Here is an 18,526-nt window from a genome sequence, read left to right as displayed (position 1 = left end):
AGTATGGTTTTTTAGAGAAACTAAAAATACCTCCTTTTTAAAAAATAGCATGCTTGTCCTGGCCAGTGTGGCTCAGTTGGTTGTCCCAGGCACCAAAAGGTCACCTGTTGGACTTCCTGATCAGGGCACATACCAGATTGCTGGTTCAGTTCCTGGTTGAGGAGTGTACAGAGGCAACTGATAGAAGTTTCTCTCTCACATCAATGTTTCTCTCTCTCTAATAAACCTTTAAAAATACAAAATAAAAAGTAGAGTACATGTTTAGCCCAGAGTATCAGTGTGTACTTTTTAGGGGGCAGATAGAGGTGGAGTGGGTTCAGACCATAAAGTAAGTCAAGGTATTTCCAGGTCATTGATCAACCTCATATCCTAACTAAAGCTACAACGTCATTTTCTACTGCCGTTCTGCGGTTCCCAAGGCCGATTACTGTACTTTCTCAGTGTCTGCAGGACCCATCTTCTTCCCTGTCCTGCAGTGACTAAGTGTGGATGGTTTGGCATTGCACACTCACTTCAGAAATTACTTGGAAAGTGAGCTGTTAGGTGTTACTCCATAGCCATTGAATTGTAAATATGCTATTGCTTCCCGCAGTTTAAAATTTTATTAGTACCATTTTTGTTAACAAATACAGGGTGGGCCCTGGCCCGTGTGGCTCAGTTGGCTGGCCCTTTGCACTAAAAAGTTGTGGGTTTGATTCCCAGTAAGACAGGGCACATGCCTGGGTTTGGGCTGGATCCCTGGTAGGAGGCAGCTGCTCCATGTTCTGCTCTCACATCAGTGTTTCTCTCCCTCTATAAAAATAAATAAATATTTAAAAAGAAGAAATAACACTAGCTGGTTTGGCTCAGTGTTTAGAGGGTTGGCACGCATACTGAAGGATCATAGGTTCGATTCTCTTCAAGGGCCTGTACCTCGGTTGTAGGCTCAAACCTCGGCCCTGGCTAGGGCCTGTGTAGAAGGCAGCCAGTCGATGTGTCTCTCTCACAATGATGTTTTCTCTGTCTGTCTGTCTGTCTCCCTCTCTTCTACTCTGTCTAAATCCATGGAAAAAATATTGCTGTGCGAGGATTAACCAAAAAAACAAAAAGCACAGGTGGGGCAAAAGTAGGTGTAGAGTTATTCTTACAGGTAACACAGTTTATTCTTGTATTATAATTATTACATTATTTACCACATAAGCAACTGTAAGGTAGACTTAAAGGTAGACATTTAATAAAAAAGAATTTAAGGTTTTAAAACTACTTCTGCCTCTTAATTGTGGTTATTCTTTTGTTTAGTGACCATTTCTTAATTTACATAGTTTTATTTAAGTGGCCGTTCTTTAAGGAGTTGAGTGCCCTTCCTTGAGGAACGCCATGCCTCCTGGCGGGGACGGCTCGTACAGATGGTTCATGTGGAGGTTGTCCTCAGTCGCTCATTGACAGGCACGTTTCAGTGCCTGTTGGTGAGGGACCCTGGGTGGGCCCAGCAGACTGTGTGTCAGGCGCTGTGCCTGTGCCGTGTGAGCGCCGGCTGGCAGTGCGGCCCGGTTACGGCTGCGTTTGCTGGGCAGGTGCTCAGAGGAAGGCGTGTGTTAGGCATGACAGGTAAGTAAATAGCTGTGTGTGATACTGGGCATTTTGTAGGGAATTGTAGCAAATAAAGTCGTGTGAGAGAATAACCAGCGGAATGTGAGAATAATGGCATTGGATGCTGTGCCGCTGGCTGTACCCTCGCTGAACGGAAAGACCAGTGTATTCCTTAGTGATGCCACCTTCGGCCGTTTCCAGAATGCGAGCTGAAACGGTGGTTTTATCCAGGCCGGTGGCTCGGATTGTTGGAGTATCGTCCCAAACTCCAAAAGGTCACTGGCTCTGTTCTTAAGTCGGCACATGCCTCGGTGGTGGGTTCGGTCCCCAATTGGGGTGCATAGAGGAAATAATCGATGTCTCTCTCTAAAATCGATAAAATGGTGGTTTCACGTTTACTTCCAACTAGTGAAGACGCAGAGCTGCTGTGGCGTCTGGCGCGGGCCTCCCGGGACTTGGCCCAGCTCGGCGGGACCTCGGCGGAGGAGAAGAAGGCGCTGGTGTACGAGGCGCTGGGGTACGCCCAGCGGGCGCTGGACAAGGACCACGCGAGCTCTGCGGCTCACAAGGTAAGGCCCTGCGGTCACGGCGGCTGCCTCGTCCAGAGGGCCCGCTGTCTGCTGGCCTGTCCCTGATCTCCACAGGAGGAGCCGCCTCCACCGTACATAGAGAGGGACTCCCGGGCTTTTCTTCCCTCTGGAGCACCTCCTCCGAGAGTGCGTGGTGCGGCCTCTGGGTGTGCCCTGTGGGCACCATGGGAGCCGTTCCACGTGTCCCTGGATCTCAGCTCCCAGGAGTGCAAGCACCTGACAGGTCTCCCATTTCCTCCCGCTCTGTTTCCGTCTGAGCCGCTTCTCACACGGACCGCCAGCCCTGCCTCCTGCCCGGCCCAGCAGAGGCCCAGTGACGCTGGGACACGGGGCGTTGGTGTTTGGATGAGGACGTCACTCGATCACATCAGGTGTCCCAGTGGAGCCGCAGGCCACTGTGACCCATTTCCCAGTGCCTCCTTTTGGGCCCCTCCTTTTTCCCCATCTCCGCCCTCCAGTGCGTGCACGCGCATTTATATTCAGGGAAAACAGATATAATTATTTTAAATTTGTCAAGACTTCTTTTGTGGCCCAGAACCAGTCCACCCATGTTACAAATAACATTCTTTATCCATTTCTGTCTATTGTTGGACACAGGTTGCTTCCATACCTCTTTTTTTTTTTTTTTTTTATTTAAATACACATATTTCTTACTGATTTCCTAGAGAGAAAGGGAGAGAGAGAGAGAGAGAGAGAGAGAGAGAGAGGGAGAAACATCAATGAGGAGAGAGAGCCGAAACCGGTTTGGCTCAGTGGATAGAGCGTAGGCCTGCGGACTGAAGGGTCTTGAGTTCAATTCCGGTCAAGGGCATGTACCTTGGTTGCAGGCACATCCCCAGTAGGGGGTGTGCAAGAGGCAGCTGATCGATGATTCTTCTAACTCTCTATTCTATCCCTCTCTCTTCCTCTGTAAAAATATCAATAAAATACATATTTTTAAAAAATGAGAATCATTGATTGACTGTCTCCTGCACACTCCCCACCGGGGACTGAGCCCACAACCTGGACATGTGCCCTGACCAGGAATTGAACCATGACCTCCTGGTTCATAATTCGACACTCAACCATGGAGCCATACCGGTCGGGCTTCCATATCTTTTTGATGCTACTGTAATTAGAATTCTTTTCTGAGTTTCACTTTCATATTCCTTGCTAGTGTATATGAATCCAGTTGGTGTTTATATATTGATTTTATATCCTGTAGCTTTGCTGAACTCATTTATTGGGGATTCTTTAGGGTTTTGTAAGATGCCGTCATCTATAGAGAGAGAGTTGTGCTTTCTTTCGTTTTTCTGTCCTCCCGGTTCCCTGGCCAGAGCTCCCGCACGGTGTTCCTGATGGGAAGCCCCGAGGCTCACTTGTCTCTCAGGTGTCTCTGCTGCCTACTGTGTGGCATCTTGAGAGTCATTATTTCTTATATTTTGTCTGTGTTTGGTTTTTGTTTTTTTTACTGTTTTAGGCAAGAAGGTAAGTATTACTCCTTCTTGGCTAGAATATCCATTTAAAAGTTTTATTTTTTATTTTTTTAAATAATGTAAATTCAATATAGACAATAGACATTTTGGAAATTAAAAAAAAGAATAGAGCCCAGCTGGTGTAGCTTAGTGGTTAAGCATCGACCTATGAACCTGGAAGCCATGGTTCGATTCCCAGGCAGGGCACATGCCCAAGTTTCGAGCTTGATCCCCAGTAGGGCTGCACAGGGGCAGCCCATCAATGACTCTCTCCTCATCATTGATGTTTCTATTTCTCCCTCTTCCTTCCTCTCTGAAACCAATAAAAAAATTTTTAAGAAAAAAGAGTTCTTGAATGGCCTATCATACATATATCATATACATTTATATAATATATACTATATGTGCTATATGTATTATATATGTTATATATAACATATGTTATATATGTTAACCAGATCAAATATATACTTTTTAAAAATAAATCTTTATTGTTCATATTAAAAAAAGAAAAAAGAAAAAAGAGTACAAATATAGAAATAAAATCGTTAAGATCACACCTCCTGCCATTAGCTCTGGCTTGTTGGTATTCGCTGTGAGTCACAAGACGCAGCCTCACTGGGGGGAGGTCTGCTGTGCTTGTAGGTGACAGTGGGTGCCCGAGATAAGGGGTTGTGTTCTGAGCCCTGACATCTGGGAGCAAGTCAGGTGAGAGCCCGCGTGATCCTCCGTCACCTGGGTTCTCGGGTCTGGCTGGTGTGTGTGTGTGTGTGTGTTTTAAACAATACTTGTTTATTCTTAATCATTGAAAGATACAAAATATTTTGGTGGAAAGAAATTCTAAACAGAAGTTTGAGCGTTAAAATTATTAAAATCCCACAGAAATAAGCTCATACAGGAACGGGTGTTTATATTGGAACCTGTTGTATTCCACAGACCTGAGGCAGGGCCTTTAGGCTGCAGGAAGCACGGGCTCGATGGCTCCGAGGCTGCCAGCCCTCGACTTGGTTCACTGCGGGTCGCATCTGTGATCCCGGGCACTGGGTGTGCGGAGACCCCGCGGCACTGGGAGTGGGGTGTGGGGTCCTGGGTTTCTCTCCTGGGCAGATGCTCCAATGTTGCGTCTGGTCCTGTTGTCCAAGCCTGACGGGACCCATGGTTGGCAGGAGCGCTGTGAGGACAGAGACCGTGCCGATGTGGGGGGAGGCAGCACCCAGAACAAGGGACGAGGAAGGAAGATGATAGTTGATCTTGGATTTTTCGAAATTCGTAACTCAGACCATCGCCGTGAATCACTACGGTGTTATGTTGTCGACCATCCCGGGGATTTGCTGCTCTCTGCCCTGTGCCTGTCCAAGACACACACGGCCAGTTTCTCCTGGAGTCCGAGCCCGTCCACTTCGCTGCCGTCCCATGTTCCCAGCTCCGTGCTGACGCGCAGTAACTGTTGTGGAATGAGGAATGAGTACTCATTTGCCCTGTGTGGCATGGACCAGTGTTAAGCGTTGTTATCCTTACACCGCTTTCTGTTTCTAGTGGTGTGCCATCTGCATCAGTGACGTGGGAGATTACGAAGGCATCAAGGCTAAAATCGCAAACGCCTACGTCATCAAGGAGCACTTTGAGGTACCAGTGAGCTGGGCAGGCGTGGGCTTTCTGGGTGGTGTTCTCTGTCCGGGCAGCTGCTGAGGGGCGCGGCCTGAGGTCTGGCAGCACCGTGCTCTGTGCCGGGTGCGGCGCAGCTCCCGCGGGCTGTGCTCACCGGCCTGTCTCCGATGGTGTTTGTTACTTTACCGCATGGCTGCTGGCTTCCAAGAGTGGGCGGCCCAGGGAGAGTCCGTGTGCAAACCTGCCTCACACCTGGTAATACCCCGGCGAGCCACACAAGTCCTGTGGCCAAGGCCAGTCTGTGGGAGTGTGGTCTCTCCTAACAGTCCAGCATCGCAGCCTCTGCCTAGGGACAGCCCCGTGTGCGCTGTGACCTCTGGGTGTGCTCACATCACCTTGGCGTTAGTGCAGCATCACCGTGAGTGCTTCCTCGGCTCTCCACGCCTCTGTTCCACGGTGCACGTGTGCGACCCCACCGCCCGCCCGACACGGGCCCTGGTGCAGCATGCTCCTCTCTCCCGCGGAATTCCAGAGCCTCTCACCTACAGAGGAGGCTGGGTGGGGAAGCACGTGCAGGGGTACTGGCAGGTAGGCTGGGCAGCAGGTTTCTGAATTTATGGCGATAGACTCAGCTTCTAGGTTTCCTAATGACTAGTTGACAAGAAGGTTGGATGGGAAGTCAGGAGACCTAGCTTCTTCAGGCATCAGTAGTACGTGTGCATGCGTTTCAATTTAATAGGTCTTTTTCACATTTTAAGTCTTTGAAATCAGACTGCATTGTGTAATCAGTGGTATCTCATACTTGCTTTGTAGTCTTAGTGGGACATAAGATAGTGTGATGGTGTCTTAGATGCAGTGACTGTGGCATCTTCCTAATGCCACATCTCAGTTACTCTGTGCCTTGGTGTGTAGAAACACATGACAGGGAACTGCCAATGGAATAGTGAAAAAGCATAGAAAATATATTAATGTAGCCTTCATTCTAAACTTCAAGCATGAAGGCTATAATTTTTTAAAATCCAGTGTTTTTTATTAGCTTTTTAAATGTATGTGTTAAGTGTGTTTTAAAATGACAGTGTTTAGTGTTTACTATTTGTACTATTTGTACTATTATTTCAGATTCTGTATTTACCTAAGTCAGAAGGAGTGCCGTCATTGGGGTTTTGAAGACTCTTAGGTTAACCTGGAAGCTTGCTGGGAGAAGCCGGTGAGAGGTGGGCTCTGGTGCCCAGGGCAGGGGGGGAGGCTGGCTTCTCGCTAGGCCTGCCCGGCTCTGAGCAAGAAGAGGAGACAGTGACTGAGCTGGCTTTTGTAGGGCTCGGTGTTCTGGTGGACTCGGACAGGGAAAGAGCTTGGGGTAGAAGTTGTCTATACGTCAGTTGTGTTTTGCTGGAACATATCACTGTATTAAGGGAAAGCAGTTTTTAACCACATCAGTGAGCCGGAGCCCTGCCCGCGCACACTGTCCGCCTTGCTCTGGGACCTCTGCCGCTGCCATGCCTGGACCTGAGAAAAGGAAACGGTGGCGACGGGAGACACTCTGTGCCAGCGCCTCTGTGACGGCCATGTCACTGTCACCACAGCCCCAAAGGGAGGTGCACTGTCTCAGTTCTCTGAAAGTAAACCCAGGCGGGAATGTAGAAACATCCCAAGGCCAAGCGGTTAGGAGGCGTGAGCTGCGGTTGGAGCCCGGGAGTCTGGCTCAGAGCCACAACGGCCGCAGTGCAGAGACGTGAATGTGCGTGTCACACCGGCCGCAGTGCAAAGATGTGCATGTGCGTGTCACACCGGCCGCAGTGCAGAGACATGAATGTGTGTGTCACACCGGCCGCAGTGCAGAGACATGAATGTGCGTGTCACACCGGCCGCAGTGCAAAGACGTGCATGTGCGTGTCACACCGGCCGCAGTGCAGAGACATGAATGTGCGTGTCACACCGGCCGCAGTGCAGAGACGTGCATGTGCGTGTCTCACACCTACCTCACACCTACCTGAGCGCGACGGTGCGGGTGTGCACAGAGCATAGCTAGGCAGTCCCGCTTGTAAAAAGGGTCTTTTGTTTTTAATGGCACTACATCAAACTCTGAAATTTCCTTAGCAGTATCCAACAAAACAATGTAAAAAGGAGTAATTTCGTTAAAGTCATTGTCATTTATACTTTACGTTAATTCACATGGGGCTGTCACGTGTAAATAGAAGCGAGGGACACTTTACTGACATAGTTTACCTGGTGCTTCCTCAGTAGACAAGAAAATTTTTTATTGCTGCTTAGAAAGCAAGTGATTGATTTTCTCATTTCTTGTTAGAAAGCAATTGAATTGAACCCTAAAGATGCTACCTCGATTCACCTAATGGGCATTTGGTAAGAAAATTTCTTTGAATAAATATTTCAGTGGTATGTAGTATGATCTTATTTTGTAATGTAGAGTATAAAAAATCAAGATGTAAGCTATTTTAAAATGCTACTTGGTAGTCAGGAGTGCTTAATCCATTAAATCAACCAGCAGCTGTGTGTGTAGTTAGAAAACATAAATTTGACTGTGATCTTGTTAGATGCAATTACTCGGATCACTTAGCAACAGGTGCACGGTCCCCCCTCATCCCCGTGCACGTCCGTCCAGCGCCCCAGGGCGGCCTGACGCACAGGAGGTGCCCAGCCCTGAGCATGTGCTTCTGCCCACGCCTCCCCCAGGAGGCTCCGGGCCTTCCCGTGCTGCTGTCCACCTGTGACCACAAGTTCCCGAGCAGTGTCAGTCACTCCCTGCCTGACTCGGTGTGGATGTGAGCCTGTAGGTTATGTCCAGTACACGCTGCTTACACAGACAGCACGGGAGTACTGGTGTGTCTGTTAAGATGCTTGATTGTCTTGAAGAGAAAATAAGTGCAGTTCGATGTGTGAACGTTTCCCTGCCCCAGGTGCTACACGTTTGCTGAAATGCCCTGGTACCAGAGGAGAATTGCCAACATGCTGTTTGCAGCCCCTCCCAGCTCCACCTACGAGGAGGTGAGTGCTGACCTCCGGGGGGAGGGGGCACTCGTCGGGGCAGCCACACGACCTTCACTGTGTCCTTCACTGTGTCCTTCACTGTGTCCGTGACTCTGGGTCGATTTCTCCAGGGGGACTCATGATGCCCGCGGCGAACAGCTGCCCTGTCTTCTGTTGAAGCTTGTGCCGGCCTGAATCCCAAACAACGGGAAGCACAGCGCCGGCTGCGCAGCAGGCTGTGGGGACAAGGTCTCCGTTCGTCCTTTCCCTGCCGGGCTGGGAAAAAAGACATTCTTACTGATTTCAGAGGAAGGATAGGGAGAGAGAGAAACTTCAGTGATGAGAGAGCATCACTGACCGGCTGCCTCCTGTCGGCCCCCCACGGGGATCCAGCCCACAACCCGGGCATGTTCCCTGACCGGGAACCAAACATGACCTCCTGGCTCATAGGTCGACCCTTAACCCACTGAGCAACACTAGCTGGGCTCCATACGTTTTGTAAGTGCCGTTGAAAGGATGTTGAGGGGGATTTCTGGGAAAACTTTTTTTTTAAAGGTTAATAGCATAGCATTCTCAGGTTTATTTATTTCTTTTGTGTGTGTGTTTTTTTAAATATACTTTATTGATTTTTTACAGAGAGGAAGGAAGCTGGTGAGTGATAGAGAGTTAGAAACATTGATGAAAAACATTGATCAGCTGCCTCCTGCATGCCCTCTACTGGGGATGTGCCCATAACTAAGGTACATGCCCTTGACCCGAATCAAACCTGGGACCCTTCAGTCCACAGGCTGATGCTCTATCCACTGAGTAGAGCCAGTTAGGGGTGGGCAAACATTTTGGGTTTGCTTATGAAAAAATGTTCCGAGTGAGTAACAGGCCATAAATGGCTTTCTGAGTCCTCGTCATGGTGAGGGCCTGCTGCTTTCCAGACAGCTGTGCTGGTTCCGATGTCAGGTGCACAGAGGTGTGCAGTTGCACAGCTGGGAAATGCCTATTGTTATTAAAAACGGTGCATTCTGAGAGAAAAGATACTCTGCTCTAGCAGACCAGTAGTTTTTAAGAAATCAATTGGCAGGAAGTGTATTATAAAAACTGTGTAAGTGAGTCATAAAGAATTAGCCCTTTTAGACTCACAGTAGCATTTTAGCCCCGATGCCATTACATGACAACCAAACAGCAAGGACCTGAACAGCTGCCGCTCCCAGTGTCTCCAGCCCCGTGCGCCAGCACACCCACGTGAGCACAGTCACTGCTCAGGGGGCTGCGAACCAGGGGGGCGGTGGATGGGGGGGCTGCGGACCAGGGGGGCGGTGGTTGGGGGGTGGGGCTGCGGATCAGGGGGCGGTGGATGGAGTGGGGCTGCGGATCAGGGGGGCAGTGGTTGGGGGGTGGGGCTGCGGACCAGGGGGGCAGTGGTTGGGGGGTGGGGCTGCGGATCAGGGGGGCAGTGGTTGTGGGGTGGGGCTGCGGATCAGGGGGCGGTGGTTGGGGGGGGCTGCGGATCAGGGGGGCAGTGGTTGGGGGGTGGGGCTGCAGATCAGGGGGGCGGTGATTGGGGGGTGGGGCTGCGGATCATGGGGGCAGTGGTTGTGGGGTGGGGCTGCGGATCAGGGGGGCAGTGGTTGTGGGGTGGGGCTGCGGATCAGGGGGGCAGTGGTAGGGGGGGGCTGCGGATCAGGGGGGCAGTGGTTGGGGGGGGCTGCGGATCAGGGGGGCAGTGGTTGGGGGGTGGGGCTGCGGATCAGGGGGGCTACAGATCAATGGGCTACAGCACTGGGGACCCCAGCTCCAAGCCCAGAGCCTGGCCTCAGGGCTGCAGCTGTGGCTGCGCTGCCCAGTGGGGAGCCCCGCAATCTGCTGCACAGACCCAGGAGAGCCAGCAGGCCCTGGGACGGCCCGGGAGAGACCTGGCCTGGCTCCCTTCACTCTGTGAGGAGGGTCCCGTGGACGGGAGTTGGGGGCCAGACGTGACAGCGATCAGTGTTTGAAGAGGGAGCCTGCAGCCCCGTGAACGTTCTCGCCCAACGAAGCCCGGCTCCTCCCTGCACTCGGCCCTGCCAGAGGGCCTGCACTACGTGGCCGCTGCCCACACACACTGGTGCCTGCAGTCCCACTGGACCGTGAGCCATGTCTGAGCCACTCTGAGGTGGAGCCCACGTCACTTCTTTAAAGTTGTCATTTTTGCTGATCAGACCTTTGCTTTCTGAGGCGTAGAAGCCAGGACAGTGGGCACAGTGGATCCTGCAGACGGGAGCTCCTCGGCTCTGAGGGCTTCATTCAGAGAAGGTTTCCCCACACCCCCCCGGGGCACCACTCGCCTTGGCCTGCGGGAGCGGCCGTCACTGCGACAGGCATGGCCCCAAAGCTGCTCCTGCCCCTCGGGCTTCCTCCCCTGCTCCCCAAGCCCAGTGCAGCCTGTGGCCAGCCCTGCGGAGGGTTGGCTGGTGCCCCGGCGCCCTCCCCAGGGTCTCCCCAGCGAGAACTTACTTATAGGGATGTTTGTGCAGACATTTTACACACTTCCACTTCAAAACTGAATCGAAAAGCATAGCTTGTGCTCCAGAGAGCAATGCTTCGGCGGACTCCGAGGTCACCGTGGACTAGAACCAAAGCTACATGACGGCAAGTGTAGGCGAGGATGTGGACAAGCCCTCACCCTCACCTGCTATCGGAATGGAAATGGTGCGGCCGCTCCTCCAATGGTTGTCAGCCACATGGGACCCTGCAACCCGCCTCTCAGAAGTATACACCGAAGTGAGGCAGCCGGTCACAAGACGCCCATTGTGTGTGGTCCCATTCCCATTAAATGTTTGAACAGCAGTGTGCAGATGTGGGGAGGGGAAGGGCGCACAGGCAGCTAGATGGGTAGGGTGGCATGGGTTTCTTCTAGAAGCAATACAACGTTCTAAAAGTGACTGGTGGTGCCTTGGCTGGTGTGGCTCAGTGGATAGAGCATCAGCCTGCAAACTGCAGGGTCCCGAGTTCAATTCTGGTCAAGGGCACAAGCCCGGGTTAGGGGCTCGATCCCCAGTAGGGGGCGTGCAGGAGGCAGCTGATCCATGATTCTCTATCACTGATGTTTCTCCCCCTCTCCCTTCCTCTCTGAAATCAATCAATCTATCTATCTACCCATGCTAATAAAAGGGTAATATGCTAATTAGACCAGGAGACCTTCTGGACAAAGCCATGGTGGCAGGGCAGAGGCATTTAGGGGAACGGCAGCTGGGGCAAGCAGATTGGCAGGGGCAATTGGGGGCGAGCAGGTCAGCAAGGGAGATGGCAGTTGGGGGTGAGAAGGCCAGTGGGGGGTGTGATTGGGGTGCGCAGGCTGGCATGCAGAGTGGTTAGGGTTGATCAGCAGGCAGGTGAGCGATTATGAGCCAGCAGTTCCAGATTTCGAGATGGATGTCTGACAGCCAATTTAGGCCCAATCCCTAAACTGGTAATCGGACATCCCTCGAGGGTACAGGTCGGGCTGAGGGACACCCCCCACCTGTGCATGAATTTCATGCACCAGGCCACTAGTTTCAATAATAAACTAATTTAAAAACTCCCTGGTACAACCGGTGTGTCACCAAGAAAATGCAGCTTCGGATTTGTTTAATTTTCAGGGTGCCCTGCTGGGACTGAAGAGAGAGGAGAGCCCGCTGCCCGTGGCTGCCTTCCTCTGCACGAGGCTGTGCCGGGACCCAGGGGTGGCCGGGACCTTGGGGCTCGAGGGTCATGCGCTCTGTGCTCAGGGCCTTGAGTGCTATGTTACGCTCACTGTTGATGAATGGGCCATTATTTTAAGGGGTTTTCATTGACTTCCTTGCTTATATGTAATACAGGAATAGAGTTTGAGAAGATTTTTAAATACTGAATCTATTTTAATCCTTACATATGTTTGCATTCTTTGTTTTTACAGGCCTTAGGCTACTTTCAAAAGGCAGAGCAAGGTAAAGTATTTTTTATTTTAGATACTAATACATTTAAAATTATGTGACTGCTTTTATATAACCAGAGGCCTGTGCACTTGGGGGGGGTTGGGGAGGGAGGAGTTGTCTCTCAGCCCGGCCTGCGTCCCCTTGCGATCCGGGCTCCCTCCGGGGTTGTCTGCCCTTTGGCTTAGGCCTGCTCCCCGCCGGGATTGGGCCTCGGCCAGCAGTTGGAAATCCCTCTCGCAGTCCAGGTCCCCTTGTTCCTCACTGCCTGCCTGCTTGCTGCTCCTTAGTGATGCCACAGAGGTGGCAGAGGCTCCCGCCACCACTGCCGTGCTCGCCAGCTGTGATCCCGGCTTCTGGCTGAGCAGTGCTCTCCCTGTGGGAGCGCACTGACCACCAGGGGCAGCTCCATTGAATGTCTGCCCCCTGGTGGTCAATGCTCATCATAGCAACTGGTCGTTCTGGTTCCGCTGTAACATTCACTGACGCTTTTATTATATAGACTAGAGGCCTGGTGCATGAAATTCGTGCACAGGAGGTGGTGTCCCTCAGCATAGACTGCTCCCTCCAATCTGGCACCCCTCAAGGGATGTCCGACTGCCCATTTAGACCCAATCCCAGTGGAATTGGGCCTAAACAGGCAGTCAGACATCCCTCTCACAATTCAGGACTGCTAGCTCCTATTGCTCACATACCTGCCTTCCTAATTGCCCCTAACCACTTCTGCCTGCCAGCCTGATAACCCCCTGCCAGCCTGATTGATGCCAAATTGCTCCCCTGCCTACCTGTTTGCCCCTAACTGCCCTCTCCTGCAGGCCTGGGACCCTCCAAATGCCTTCCCTGTAGGCCTGATCACCCCCAACTTCCCTCTTCTGCCAGCCTGGTCACCCCTAATTGCCCTTCTCTGCAGGCTTGATTGCCTCCAACTGCCCTCCCTTACAGGCCTGCCCCCCCCCCCCCCCCCCCCCCCCCGCAGCTACCCTTTCCTGCAGGCCTGGTCACCCCCAACTTCCCTCCTCTGCCAGCCTGGTCACCCCTAACTGCCCTCCACTGCAGGCTTGATCATCCACAACTTCCCTCCCTTGCATGCCTGGTTCCTCCCAACTGCCCTCTCCTGCTGGCCATCTTGTGTCCACATGGGGGCAGTCATCTTTGACCACATGGGGGAAGCCATCTTATGAGTTGGAGTGATGGTCACTTTGCATATTACTATTTCATTAGATAGGATAGAGGCCTGGTGCATGGATAGGGGCCAACTGGTTTGCCCTGAAGGGTGTCCCGGATCAGGGTGGGGGTTCCTGTGTGGTGTGGGGCGGCCTGGACAAGGGCCTGTGGTGGTTTGCAGGCTGGCCACACACCCCGGTGACTGAAGCGGAGGCCCTGGAATTTATTTATCTTCTATAATTGAAACTGTAGCCTTGAGTGGAGCCAAGCCTCCTGCTCACTCTATGTCTGCTGCCATTTCTGTTGGGATTTATTTATCTTCTATAATTGAAACTTTGTAGCCTTAAGCAGAGGCCAAGGCAGGCCAGGGCAGTCAGAAAGCTTGGCTTCCTCCATTGTCGGGCAAACCCAAGCCTCCTCCTCTCTCCTTGGCTGCAGCATCTTGGTTGGGTTAATTTGCATGCTTGCTCCTGATTGGATGGTGGGTGTGGCTTGTGGGTATGGTCAATTTGCATATTACCTTTTTATTAGATAGGAAGGATAGGCATTTAAAACAAAAATACTGTATCTTGACACACTTTTGTGCTAGGCATTATCAAACAGTCTAAAGGTTTTATTCTCTTGAGTAAGGAGTAGGCCCTGTGCCCTGGCTGTGTACTCAGTTGGCTGGAACATGCTCCATGCACCGAAAGGTGGCGGATTGGATTCCTGGTCAGGTCTCTTACTCAGGTTGCCGGTTTAATTCCCTGGTCAGGGCATTAAGGGAAGTAACCGATCAATGTCCTCCTCTCCCTTCCCCTCCCCCCCTTCCTTTCTCTAAGTCAGTCAGAGAAATCCTCGAGTGAGGATTTAAAAATGACAGAGGAGTGGGCTGTGCTGGCCCTCTGGAGTGGTCCTGCTGCTGGTTCAGGCTCCGAGCCGCACGCTGACGTGGCGCCTGGTTAGCAGAGTTTCATCCTGGCGTTCCGTGCCTCGATTGCTCTGAGGAAGTACAGCCTTCACACTCGCACTGCCCTCCCGTCCTGTTTATCCTTTTTGTTAATGGATCTTTTTGTTGAAGGAATTACATATGTCCCCCTCTCTGTGTCCCCATGGGTCCTCTCCCCGCCGCTCTCTTCCCCTCCCCCAGCCTTCTAAGTTTAAACCACAGAAGTCGGCGACATAAGCGTGTTACCAAATACACCCAGAAAATGCAAGTGCATTCCTACAAAACTTCCTCAGAAAATGAAGTTTGAGAGCCTGCTCGGCAGGACCCGCCCGAAGGCTTGCATGATAGCAAAGCATCAGGAAGGCGCCGTTTCTGATTAATTGTCACAACGTCTCCGTCTCTGGAACCCTCTACTCCGGCTCGGTTACCGCCTCCTGTCCCATCTCCTCATGGCTTCTCCTTCTCTGCATGGGGTCTAGGAGGGCAGATTCCTGAAGGGCGAGAGAGGGGAGGTTTGGGGAAAACCGTGGGCTGGCTCTCCTGGAGCTAAAATAATTCCCGGGAGTGGCTTCTCCGAGTTTTACCCAGAAGCCAGTGCAGGCGGCCTTTCCTCCTGGCCCTGTCTAGGCTGGAAGACCCTCTCTCTCTGGCACTTGAACTTCCCCTGCCAGGGCCCTGCCCTCAGCAGGCATGCTCCTCCACGGCCTGAGCTACTGCAGGGAAGGGGGCTATCTGGCCTGTCGGGCCACTTGCTGAACGAGAGGAAGGAAGAGGAAGGAAGGAATGCGGGTCCCAGGAGGAAGTTAGCAAAGCCGCCAGCAGATGCCCCTAAGTCTGCAGGGCAGCTTAGTCAGGAGCAGCCGGAGGCCAGCCACCAGGAAGCAGTGGGTGTGCGCCGAGGGCCTCGCTAAGAGGGAGCCTGAAGGAGGGAATCCCAGCTCTCGCTGGTAGGCGGGGGGGGGGTTCTCAGCAGGACTGTCTACGTTTCCCGCGCAGCCCTGCAGCCTCCAGCCTCCGCCGGGGAGTGCTCCTCCTGGGTCTCCTCGCACCCTGAAACGCACACCTGTTGGAGCCTTCTTCCCTGCTCAAGGCAGCTTCATCGTGCTCACGTTTTTCTTGCCTTTTCCTTATAAATCCCCAAAGAGCAGAGCTTTTGTTTGATCTGTGCTTAAGGGTAGCCCCACCCACACGAGCTGGTCCGGCGTGTACTGTGTGTGTGTGTGTGTGTGTGTGTGTGTGTGAGTGTGTTTGTGTGGTGTCATGGCTTCATGCCTGCTGAGTGCATGTTAGGTTGTAGCCTGTAGGGTGAGCAGGGAGCAGGCACTGGGGAAGGCCTGTGCTGGGCGCCTGGACCCGCGCCTGCGAGGAAAGGCTGCGAGGGAGAGTGCGCAGCGGCAGCCGCCCCTGCAGGTGCTCCCGGTTAGCTGTGACGGTCTGGAGGCAGGAACCGGTGGACAGGAGGGTCCCAGTGGGATAGTCATTTATAAACTAGACAGATGATTGGAATTCAGGCCCCAAAAGAAGCCTTTAAAAATAAGAGCAATACAATTTCACCTGAGATAAATTTTTCTTTCTTTTGAACAGTGGATCCAAACTTCTATAGCAAAAACTTGCTTCTCTTAGGAAAGACATACTTGAAGCTGCAGAACAAAAAGCTTGCCGCGTTCTGGCTGCTGAAGGCCAAGGACTACCCGGCCCGCACCGAGGAGGACAAGCAGGTACGCTGTCTGATGCAGCCTGTTGGGAGCAGCAGTGCCCGTTTCAGACATGCAGTACTGACATCTGTGCTAAGTTCTGCACAGCACATGCTCAGTTCTGTGGGCATGTTAGCACTGAGTTACTCAGTGGGGGGGTGTTCTGTGTGGAGTCTGAGCCTCCCCAGGCACTGCTGAGCCTGTCCCGGCGGCCTGCCGCCCTGGGCGTGGACACGGGTGACTGCCTTCCACGAGCTGATCTCTGCGGTACCCCTGTTGTTTCGTTGCAGACACAGAGGGAAGCCGCGCAGCTGCTCGCAGGGTTCAATAGCAGGAACTGAACGTTTCAGAGATGCAGCGCACGAAACCTAGGGAGCTGCCCTCCCCGCTGCAGTGTGTGACCAGGACTGTTCTCGGCTCTCAGTGCTGATGGTGTGACCATGTGACAACTTAAATACACGGAATTCTTCACAATAACAAGGCAGAGGCAGTGACTGCTGTGAGGTGTGCGGTGTCCCCGTGGCGGGGGCGGTTACTGTGCATCGGTGCCAGCCGCTCCCCGCATGGCATTTGAGAACTGGTCAGTGGAGTGGAGGGGAGCAGGAAGCAAAGCCGTGAGGAAGCATGTGGGGCATGTTCCAGTTGGATGGCTCCAGCAGGCCCTGCAGAGAAGGGGCAGGGGGGGAGGAGGTTGGGAGTTGGGGTGCTGGGCATCAGTGGTGTATCGGGAGGGAGCCAGGTCGGTCTGCATGGTGGGAATTTTCTCACAAGGAGGTGGTCTGTGACGGGCAGAGCCCGGGTTCTGTTCCCTGATGGGGTGAAAACACAGAACTCGAGGGAGGAAGGGGACATGTTTTAAACAGGCGGATGCTGTGTCCTTGGCTGGTGCCCCAGCACCGTTTGTGAAAAGGAGCGACTTGAGTGCGGGTCCATGAGCAAGTGGACTCCCCAGAAGGCGAGGTGTGGTGTCCCCATGACCAACACACGGTTTCTCATGTGTGCTGTCAAACACGAAGGGAAACAAGTAGACTGCTTCTCTCCGTGTGTGGTCACACGTAGATTCTGCCTGTGTGTGTGTGTGTGTGTGTGTGTGGTCATATATATTCCTGAACCTTGAATTAAGTGCAGACTATGTAGTTCATGGCGAATACTTCATTATCTCAGGATATAGACCCCTTCCCAGTCCATCACCAGCTAGAACCCTAACCCAACCCCCCTCCTCATCTGATACCCAGCCCTTTGTTTCCTCAAATGTCACAATAAAGTCTTACACTTTTTAAACCAAGATGCAAATGTCACACCTTGCATTTGATTTCCTACCTTCATTTTGTGAAATCTGAAACGTTCCCCATCTTTGCTTGGCAGTGATTGTGTGAAGGGGCCAGGCCAGCAGTCTTAGACTATCCTTTGTTCAGTGGGCCTTACAGAACCCCCTTTGAGAACCAGTGGTCCTGTGCCCTTCACAGCCCGGTTGGTTATGTATGTTGGAGCTTCCCTGCCTACACTTTCATGGGAGTGGCTGAGGCTGCTTTTTGGATGAGCCCTGGTGTGGGATTAGCAGGTGAGCAGAGGGAGGTGAGGTGTGGGCAGGCTGCCGTCTGCCAAGTGGTCTCTGGGAAGTGAGGTATCACTCAGTAATGAAGCCTTTTGCTGCGGGGAAGTCTGTCTGTGGATACTCTGTGGAGCTTTTTAGCTTTTCTTTGTGCGTCTGCCTTGCGTGCCCAGATGTAGCTGTAGCAGTGAGTCTGCCCACCAGCTGGGCACTTGAGTGTCTCAGGGAGACCGCCTGCCTGCACTCGCAGCTCCCTGGTCCCTGATGCGTCCCTGAGTCCCACCCACCCCGCCCCCCGACCTGTGCTCTCTCGTTTTGTCATTTCGGGAGACTGGCTTTGTTTGTTCAGTTTCTTTAATATCCGTCTCCTTTCATTGACTGTACTAGAGACCCGGTGCATGAAATTCATGCACACGGGGGAGGGTGTGTGTGTGTGTGTGTGTGTGTGTGTGTGGGGGGGGGTGTCCCTCAGCCCATCCTGCACCCTCCAATCTGGGGCCCCTGGAGGGATGTCCAACTGCCCGTTTGGGCCCGATCCCTAAACAGGCAGTCGGAAGTCCCTCTCATAATCCAAGACTAGTGGCTTCCAACAGTTCGCCTGCCTATTTTCCATGATTGCCCCTAACTGCTTCTGCCTGCCAGTCTGACCGACCCCTAAATGCTCCCATGCCAGCCTGATAGATGCCTAAATGCTCCCATGCCAGACCAATTGTCTCTAACTGCCCTCCCCTCCTTGCATGGTCACCCCCAACTGCCCTCTGCAGGCTTGGGTCACCCCCAACTGCCCTCCCCTGAAGGCCTGATCGCCCACAACTGTCCTCCCCTGTTGGCCATCTTTGACCACATAGGGGCAGCCATCTTGTGTATTGGAGTGATGATCAATTTGCATATTACTCTTTTATTAGGTAGGATTCACTGTCTGGCTGTTCCTGTGCATTTAACCTAATCGAGTGACGGCACCAGGCCGTAGGGCCTTTGTGCGGTGAACCGTAGGGACCCACATGGCTGGGGTAGAGCTCAGCGGTGGTTGCTGGGCCCTGCTTTGCTGAACCCTGCGGA

At 52.7% G+C, this 18,526-nt stretch overlaps 1 protein-coding gene across 4 annotated transcripts in view; it reads left to right on the top strand.

Moving 5' to 3' along the window:
- RMDN1 (regulator of microtubule dynamics 1) overlaps positions 1–16,955 on the top strand; it is a 33,860-nt gene extending 16,905 nt beyond the window's left edge. For 3 of the 4 annotated variants that reach the window (XM_084864773.1, XM_084864774.1, XM_084864775.1), the window contains exons 4-10: positions 1,979–2,138; positions 5,150–5,239; positions 7,527–7,582; positions 8,137–8,224; positions 12,114–12,144; positions 15,806–15,939; positions 16,206–16,955. In XM_084864773.1, the coding sequence (XP_084720899.1) occupies positions 1,979–2,138; positions 5,150–5,239; positions 7,527–7,582; positions 8,137–8,224; positions 12,114–12,144; positions 15,806–15,939; positions 16,206–16,256 (610 nt within the window). In that variant the 3' untranslated portion in view covers positions 16,257–16,955. The remainder of the gene's footprint in view (positions 1–1,978; positions 2,139–5,149; positions 5,240–7,526; positions 7,583–8,136; positions 8,225–12,113; positions 12,145–15,805; positions 15,940–16,205) is intronic. The other variant, XR_014793217.1, reaches the window with a different exon arrangement.
- Positions 16,956–18,526: the final 1,571 nt, after the last annotated feature.

The sequence above is a fragment of the Pipistrellus hanaki genome, assembly GCF_964339955.1.
Source record: "Pipistrellus hanaki genome assembly, chromosome: 17".
Classification (NCBI taxonomy): Eukaryota; Metazoa; Chordata; class Mammalia; order Chiroptera; family Vespertilionidae; genus Pipistrellus; species Pipistrellus hanaki.
The sequence above is the reverse complement of the archived record's forward strand: the minus strand, read 5'-3'. Positions and strand labels throughout refer to the sequence as shown.